General features: G+C 38.3%; 1 protein-coding gene across 1 annotated transcript; it reads right to left on the reverse strand.

Moving 5' to 3' along the window:
* Positions 1 to 120: 120 nt before the first annotated feature.
* On the reverse strand, positions 121 to 9,187 carry LOC103981970 (conserved oligomeric Golgi complex subunit 1). The gene is made up of 6 exons (XM_009398751.3): positions 6,877 to 9,187; positions 6,294 to 6,488; positions 4,858 to 5,150; positions 4,482 to 4,667; positions 1,282 to 1,459; positions 121 to 821 (listed from the first exon to the last, which is right to left on the reverse strand). The coding sequence occupies exons 1-6, from the start codon at positions 9,088 to 9,090 to the stop codon at positions 642 to 644; spliced, it is 3,246 nt and encodes a 1,081-aa protein (XP_009397026.2). The 5' UTR covers positions 9,091 to 9,187; the 3' UTR covers positions 121 to 641.
* Positions 9,188 to 9,584: the final 397 nt, after the last annotated feature.

Genomic DNA, 9,584 nt, shown 5'->3' on the forward strand with positions numbered 1-9,584 from the left:
AACAATGTAAAAGTTAGAAAACAATATATTGAAATATTTTTTAATTAAAGCAAGGTAAACATGACAAAATACTAACATGAATAACTTTTTGAGGAACTCTTTTTTTGTGTGAGAGGGAAGTTATCATGTAAAACTGATTTTTTTTTTCATTATATATAATAAATGACTGCCAGTATAGTCACATTAAGGAAAAAAACAAATAATGGCATTCCCTAATTACCTACAAAAAGAATTTATCCAAACAAGTTTATAAGACTTACACCCATTCCTTTATTTTGATATACTGTAGATGCAGTAACAGATACAACTGTAATGCCCGATTTCTACCTAAGGATTTGATCGAGCTTCTACCTCTTCAACTTCCATGATTCCATAATTTGGTCCGGGAACTGCAGATATCTTGGAACTACCTTATGATGAAATCATATAAGAGACATCTTGACATCTTAAACAATGAAAAGGAGCTGCTAACTTGCGAAACAGCACGAGTACCACCTTCCTTTCCTCTATTACACATGGACAGCGTTGCTGAACCGAGCTGCTGTGACTGAATGTTGCCAGCTCTGTTCCTCTCCGGTTAAAAGTAATCACATGGGCTTCAATCAATTAACGAGACACTGATGAGAAGCAAGCACAGGCATTTAAGAGTCGAACATGGCAGCGCCTGATGTAAGAGATGATAGAAGTCCTGCTGCTGGGCCAGGGAGAATGTCGCCAAAAGTTGACATAGCAGCTGCTGATCTGTCCTTGAGCCTTCCGACTTGGGAGTCGGAAAGCATAGAGCCCCACCTCGATGTACTCTCTCCAAATTTGCTACCAACCTATAAATTTTGGACGGGAAAACTAAAATGTAACTGCAGTTCCTAATTTCCAGATCTTTGAAACAAATGGAAATGCCATGAATCTAATGAATTTGACAACTTGTTTAGTAAATTGTATCCAGAATTTCATGAACCGTTAGAGACTATTTCTGACAGTAAGCTGGAACATGTAGGCCAACGATCAAACATATGTAGGATGCTAACTCGGTAAATTCATTAGCGGGGAGCTACTGAGCATGTCTGTGAAGATTTAATCCCACTCATGAATCGTGCGCACAATTGATAAATGAGTATTCAATAATATACTCAACATTGATATCATCATTTCATAATAGATATTTCGGTGACACTTGTTTATGCTGAATGCTCTTGCATCAACTTCTAAAGGATCTATATCATCACCAAGCCACTAAAAAAAACATGCAATCTAATCAAAATTAAAATAAGTTCCAACTAGTACCTGTGTCATGATGGACTTCAGCAATGGCGCTGCTGCTCCAAAATTTGGACTATCATCAAACTCAGGCTTCGAAGATTGCCCTCCATTTGAATATGCTTTCCAAGGGCTCCTCGCTGTGGTATCATCAGCTGCCTGCAGAGCTGATTTATGTGCACCTCTTGAAGATAAGGCAGGAGCACTGAAGGAGGGAAATTCATATCAGAATCACACCAAAATTGATAACATTAGCAATTAATATTAAGCAAGAGTATATATATATATGTTCGCTTAAGAAAATGCTTTAAAGAAATCTAGATGAGATCCACTTATTTTTCAAGAAATATATTATACCAAACTAATTACTGACCACAATGACAATTACACACTAGTTCAACTATACTGGTCCTAAATGCACCAACTGTACCAGGCATACCAGCACTTCAAACAATTCCTTTTCATTTCTATCAGCAGTATACCATGGTATCTTGGAAATTAATGGTCTGATATTATATTGGTCAGCAGGGTCTAGCATTTAAATCCTTCGATAAATACACTCTGTCAGCATCTCAAAGAGGTCCGACCTTGTCCTCATCAGTTCCTAGCTACACCGGTAGCTTCTCAAATTCTTCAATTCCAACAAAATACAGTCCAGTTGACCAATTAAGGAACACTGCAACTAAAACCTTGAAGTAGCAACCCTCACAATGAAGAGCTTCAATTTTGGTATTTACTGACAGCTCTTGGGGAATCTGACTATATCCTTTTTTTTTCTTTTTGCCAATCTGACCATATCATAGGCAAATACGTGTTCCACCTCAAAAATGTTCTTACTAAACACAGAGGCTGAAAAACATTTGCATAAGTAGTTCCTAGTCTAGAATCCATTCAATTGCATAGTAATGCAACGAAACAAGTTGATACTAGGAATATTCACCAAGCAGTTCGACACATGAGACCATCCTTACTATAATTGAAGTAGCTGGTTGACTAAACTCACATTTATTTAGAAAATGAAGCAAAAGCAGTTGTTGCAGACTTACATTTACTTAGCATGTAAATTAGTTTTGATCCGAAGTCATATTTTCAAGATGCACCTGTAAGCAAGCTTGATACCTCCATCCACAAAACCCAATACCATCTCTTCTTGCTATAGAGGTCAATACCTACATATTTTATCCAAACATGTCCTTCTCCAGACTAGAATAAGAACTTAAGTCTGATTTGAACTCTTAACGCTACTTTGTCAATTTCATTTTATTTTTAATGCAATCGAGTCACCTAATAATACCAACTTCCATCATATGCTTCTACTTTATTGTTGTCTCTCATCAGATAACAGCTGGTCATATCATTGTAACTTAACATAAAAGATCGTTTCATGCGATTCATAACACCATAAGATGATCTTTCAATGACTGGGAAAAATCAAGGAACATACTTAATATTATCTTCTTCATATTCAACCTTCTAAGTTTCGATTTTCTACCACTATGCATGCTAGGCAAGTATTCTTCAAAGAAAAAGAGACATGGCATGGTACTTGCTCATTTCATGTTCACTTGTTTGAATCACTCTCCAAATATAGACTTCTGACAGCTGAATCAATTTTCTTTAGTTGATATTGCCAATCATCTGCTGTAGAAAGTTCTAATTAAGATTAAACAGCAAAGAGATTAATACTAAATATGCCAAATATCCTCTTCAGAGTATGCAAATAACTAAAATTTCCTTGTCTTTCATCTTTCCTTCTCAATTTCTTACTAAATTTACTGATCCCAACAAGAGAGAATGAAACTGTGAAACATCATTTGCATGACTTCAAAATGTAAATTGTTCTTAGTCTTACTAGCATAACCATAAAGGAAAAAAAATTCAAATTTTTGCTCAAACATCAGTGAATGTCAATGCTCTAAAAGGAAGTTAAAAGAGTTGGTGAGTAATAACCCCCAGGGGAATCTAGGAGATACGGAAATATGATTAACCGGAAGAAAAATGTAAAGATTTCTGATTCTCATTAACTATATTGAATCATATACAAACCTATTATTTCTAACATAGATATAAAAAATGGATCTTTTGCTATACCTCCAGATAACTTGGTTGCTCTAAAAGGAAGTTGAAAGAGTTGGTTAGCTAAGTGAAAAAGAAAAGAGAAAAAATCATAGAAGATGTGGAGATAAGATAAATTGAAGGAATAGGCACAATAGCAGGAACAACAAAATTGACTTCAAAGAATTTATCATATAATTTGACACAGATATATACTTCGATTATAGATTGGTTGAATCCCATTTCTATTAAATAAGAGCAAATCACGGTTAACTAGCCTTTTGGTGATCCAAGAAAAAACAATTTTAAACCTTGCATTTGTATAGTTCATGAGAAATTTGAGCATCGTACAGTTCTGACAATAAAATAAATAGATAGCTATCAATGGAGACCTATTACAAATCCAAGGCCAAAAAGTTTTCCATCCCACCTTTAGACACTTGGCCATTCAAAGCATCAGCCTAGCAATCAGAAATTTAAAAATGGCATGTTCTAAATAAATATTGGCCTTTTAGATGCAGAATAATATCTTCTTTTATTCCTTGCTGATTTAAATACAGAAAAAAATATCATGTTTATGTCATATAAATCATAACTTTTATAACTAAATGTTGCTACAATTATTAAAACATGATAAATCTCTCGAAGTTTATATTGTGAAAGAAGCCCGTTTCTATGTTGAGTACTACTTAGTAACTTTGTTCCGAGATATTCCTCAACTAGACAGCTTCAGTCAACGAGCAACCAATCAAGTGATTACATGATAGTAATGGAAGGTCACAGGATTCTTGCATCGTAGAATGGCAATATTTCTGAACTGGTAGATTGTGGTGTATGGGTATTAATGTGCATGTGGGTAACTTGTCCTGGAAGAGAATTCTAGGGAACAGAAACCATTTTTTCTAACATGTGTTCTCTTTAGCAACTGCATTTTTATGAGCTGGACATTGTAAAATGTTATGACAGTTCAAGTGTAAGTTGTAGTAGCTTAAAATTGTAAAGCACAAAATACAAGGAACCAAAGAAGTGAACTTCATAAAGGAAGACACTGATAAAATAGTCAATGGTAGGTAACTAAACTCTGACACTAACCCAACCATGACCCAGCACTTGCAAATTAAGCATAATACAATTAGCTGCTCATGCTTCATATCAAGAAAAGTGGCACAAACCTGATTGGAAGATATTTAAATCGAGGAACTGTGGAACATCTCATGATGTTTGAGCCGGTGTTTGATTTTGTGGGCAATTTTTGGATAGTGTCAGTGTACATGCGATTAAGTTGAACCAAGAACCCAAACAAGACAGCAAATCGCTTGTATGATTGTTTCTCATTTTCCCATAGGTAAGGTTCATACCTGCAAAATTATCACAAGAAAAAAAATTCCAAGTACATTAACTCTTCACACATGTAACCTTATACATTCTCTCATGACAAATAAAAGCGGCATTACTTTTCAAGTTTATTAATATAATTAATGCAGAAAATTCAATAAAAAGACTTCAATCCGTATCAGTAGCATCAAAATTTTTGGAAAGAATGCTTACGTAGCCCAGTCAATGGGATCCAACCTCTGCGAAAAGCTATTTATCAGCCTGATTATAGTCTCTGCATTAGCACAATCAAGGTGGACTTGTGGCTGTTTCCTTCTCAGTGAAGATTTCAGCGCTACAATTCTTGATGAATCCTGTTCAGGGTTACTACTAGCAAAGTCTCTGCCCCCAGATAGAATGTCAGCAATGAATTTTAGGTCAAGCAAAATTTGCAAGATTCCTTTTTCTGAAACCCGAGATTCACCACTCTCCACAGCTAATAAGAACGTTTCATAGATTTTAATCACCTGTGAGGCAATATGTTAATAAGGAGCAGAACAACTTCAGAATTGCTCGAACACAGTACAAAATTGATCTCTCAGAAATATTTTCATGTGTGTGTTTCCATGAAAGATTGAGCACTTCATCTAACTGGAATAGAAGTGACATTAAGCATTTACAACATAGAAAAACCTTCTCCAATTGGAGGATAATTGACATATCATGATCCATGAATTGAAATTTTGGATTAAAGCATTATTCATTAACTGTTCAACTTGTGGCAGGTACTTCAAATACCTAAAGATGAAGACTCTAACAAGCAGACACTGAAAAACCTAGTATAATATACTTTATATTCTGTTTATCCACCCCACTAATCTTCTCCGTCACTGTTAGAAGCCAATATTTCTGCTCTTGTTCATTTGTCAATACATTCCTTCTGCTCGATAATTTTAACCATGCAAAGATGAGCAAAAGGTCCCAGTAAAAGAGGCTACTGGCTAATTTGATAGACGATTCGGAGTACTAAAATACCAAACTGACAACTGAAGTTAATTTATTTAAGGTTTAACATTGGTTTGCATTTTATATCTTTTCAAGTTTGTAGTTCTTCCAGTGTGTTTCTAATTTGGCCTCTCAAATAAAACCAGTTAACTGAAGTGACCAAGTATGTAGATTGATTAGACTGTACCCTAGTCTGGACAAAAGTTATATGAAACCCAGTCTAGACAACACCCCTATTATTCTGTATATATTATTATATACATTGTTCTTTATATCTTTCCCATACTCCATTCCTTACCAAACCCTCCTAATTTTCGAGGTGTCACCAGACCTTGTTAAAAACTTCACCTTTCAATGGCAAATGATTCTCTGATTGTATCAATGACTCAACAAAACCACCATCAAATACCATTTTTATTTCCAAAATCAACAACAGAAATAGGTAAACATGATGATTGTAAAAAGAACATTTTAATTTTCAAAATGGAGCAAGAACAAATAATATCAGTGATCCCAGATTAGAATATGTTAAAATCTATAAAAACAAATTATCATTTACACATGGAAAGGAAAATGTTTTATGTGGATATGTGTGATGAAACTATCTGCAAGAAAACTAGTACCACTCCATAAAGTGAGATATCTAGCAAGATGAAGCAACATACCTTTTCTAAAAGTTTCCATGCAAATATTTGCAGTGTAAATCTCTCGAGAACATGGCCTCCAATTTTATGAATTTCTACGCACGCTTGAAAGAGAAAGGAGGTAATGTAGAGTGAAGGCATGGAAGGAAGAGCAATTGTCATCTCCAATGGGCCCTCTTTGGATTGATCTTGTTTGATAATTGTTACTTCCCAACCCTACATGAGCAAAGTTACTTGTGTAAAATTTAACTAGACATAACTAGTCATCTCTCAGACCACATTTTAAGACTTCAAATTAAAGAAAACAATACAAGGATACCATACATAACAGTGAAAATAACTTCTATCTCATTGAGATATGAGAAAATGCATTTACTTCAGGATTAGCAAAATTAAACTAGACATTATTCTCAAGTGATAACATATATAAATTGATCATAATGAGCATTACAAAGTCAAAGATTCCATTGACACAAATATCTAGAGAAGAAATTAAAAACAAACCGAACAATGAGATTCAAGGGATCTACTCATGGAAAATAAAAAAATTATTAGAACTATTATCATTACTAACTACTCAGAAAATTAAATAAGTACCATATACCTGCAAAGGTGTCGATGCAGATAATGTATCATCTCTATTTAGATCCTTGGAAAGAATCAGTGCTAGTTCATTAGACACCCATAGAGTCCACAAGCTATGAGCTTTGATGCATAGTTCTCGGAATGTTTTGTTCAGTTCATCAAGTTTTGGGCATGTGTTGTCATCCAGTGAAAACAATGCAGCAGCAGCTGAAAATGTTTGCCTTCTTGGATTATCGAGGAATTGACTCCTAGCACTTTTAGAGATGTCAAACGTAGGCCTTTTCAAGCTAGAAGAGATTGGAGAGTTAAAAACCACCTTAGATTGCCCTGGCAAAGGAGATGATGGTAAGCTAGCAGAGACTGCACCAATCATATCTTTAATCCACTGTCTTGGGGAACCAAGAATTAGTGGGATATGACTTGAATGGTTTCTCAATGCAAATAAAAGACGTCCTACGAAAAGTGATCTTCCAACAAGTACAGAGTGAGGTAAAGAATCCTTGTCCTGCTTGTTGCTTGTTAAAGAAGCAGCAAACTCTGCAACTTCAACCTCAAGTTCCTTTAATAAAACAGAGATGGTCTTGTAACATTTCTCTTGGAGAAATGGTGCCAGTTCCTTTAACCTGAAAACAGAGTTCTGAGATTCCACAAAACATAAAAGATCCTCTAGTATGCTCTGGCATTTGCTGTCCATTGCATCTCTGATTCGACTAACTTCAGGTCCAAGATACGCATTGAGGCTATTACGGAAGTCGTTCTCATAAACAGTTGGCTTAAGTGCATAAAGCAGTCCTGTTTTCTTTTGAATTGGCTCGGAGAACCAAATTCCACCACCAGTCGAGGGTTTCTTCAGGTAAGCTTGAAAATCATCCTGGTCTCTTGTACCTGTGGCATTCACAATAGAGTGAATCGAGTTCCTCAAGTTGATATCTGCAATCAAGTTCTCAAACTCGGTATGCACAATCTCCTTCATTCTTTTAGCAAATGCCTCTTCCAACCTATCTTCTAAGATGTCCTTTCCATCTTTCAGAATAAGCCCACGAATCTGGTTCCATGGTGACTCAATTTCGGAGCCAAAGACACTCTTCAGCCACTGTTCCAAGCTCTCCTCCAGACCCCCTCGACCATCCAAAGTTTCATGGACCAGTTTTTCAGCAGCTGCAAGCCCTTCTCCACTTCCAATTGCATCAATGATTCGCTTGCCACTCACCAGCACCCCAAAGATCTCATTACAGCAGTTCCTCAACCATGAAGAACAGGTCTGAGCAATGAACTCTGGTTCGAGCAGAGCCATCATTGCCTCCAATTTCTCCCGATGCGACTTCCAAAGCCTCACTTCCTCCTCAGGATGGGGAATCGCCCCAAACAACTGCGTCCCGGGTGGTGATCCAAGCACCATTTTGTAGAACAATGGCATTTCATTCAACGCGAGCAGGAAAAGCTCGCCCACTTGCCCCAAGCTAGATCTAATGATCCTAACCGCGTCACATAGCAAGGAAGAGAAGGAATCGGGAACCAATGAGTTATCCGTTAGCCTCTGCGCGATCCACGACCTCCTTGAGTCCAAGAACAAACCTAGCACTTGCTTCGGGTCAAGATCATCAATTGTAGCGGCAGCGGCGAGGGCGTCGGCATAGCCCGCGACCGTGAGCCCCTGGTCCGTGAGCCTCTCGCGGCTCCTCTGCGAGATCTGGACCTTGAAGCCCTCCACGATCTGCCACTGGTGGCGGAGCAGCGGGAACTTGGCGAGCATCTCGCCATCGGCGGCGTCGGAGGCGAGGAGACCGTGGACCTCCTTGGCTCGGAGGTACCGCCCGGAGGCCTCGAGGAGCATGGACTCATCGAGGCAGCCCCAGATGTTCTCCGGGGTGTCGACGAGGTATTTGACCCTGGAGGCGATGCCATAGACCCGGGCGCGGGCGGGGTTCGGGACAAGGGCGAGGGCGGCGGGGGCGGTGACCGGGGTGGAGAGGGAACGGAGGGCGTCGTCGACCGCAGCGAGATTGGAGTCGATGGACTCGCAAGAGGAGCGTATGAGGAGGATGGAGTCGGCGGAGTCGATGAGGTCGCGGTAGCTCTCGCCGACGAGCTGGCGGAGCTCCTCCTCCTTGGCCTTGATATCCCGCCGCGTCGCCGCCTCCACGGCGCGGATCTCCGGGATCGGCTTTGACCGAAAGAGGGACTCGGCGTCGCGGGCGGCGCCGCCGTTCGTCGGCGGCGGAGGTGACCGCATGGCGACGGATCTGAGTGAGGAGAGAGAGGGGAGTCAAAAGGGAGAGAGACGAATGTGCGAAGTCATGGGATTTAGAGAGCGAGAAGGGGTCGACGGATGGGATTTGGGACGTGAGTATCGCACGGCCCATAGAAAGGTTTTACCTCATCAGGCTTACCTGTGATGTATAACCTTAACCTTGTCATTAAGCCTCTTTACCTCATGCCGTAATTACGGAATTTGAAGCGGGACAATATGTACAGTCTTATGTCATCTATCGTTATATTCGTAAAAAAATATTTTGACAATCATACAATTTTAAAATGATTAAAAGATTCATTTTAATTAATGTAATTTTGGAATCACTTAAGCTATTATACTCTATTCATACATAAAATAACTCCTATATTTCAGAATATATAAGTTTTTCTCATCAAATTTAAGTTAACTGAGTCGATTTATATGATATGTTAACTCACAATAAATTATTAATATAATGATATATATAATTTAAG

The sequence above is a fragment of the Musa acuminata genome, chromosome BXJ3-4 (assembly GCF_036884655.1).
Source record: "Musa acuminata AAA Group cultivar baxijiao chromosome BXJ3-4, Cavendish_Baxijiao_AAA, whole genome shotgun sequence".
Lineage (NCBI taxonomy): Eukaryota > Viridiplantae > Streptophyta > Magnoliopsida > Zingiberales > Musaceae > Musa > Musa acuminata.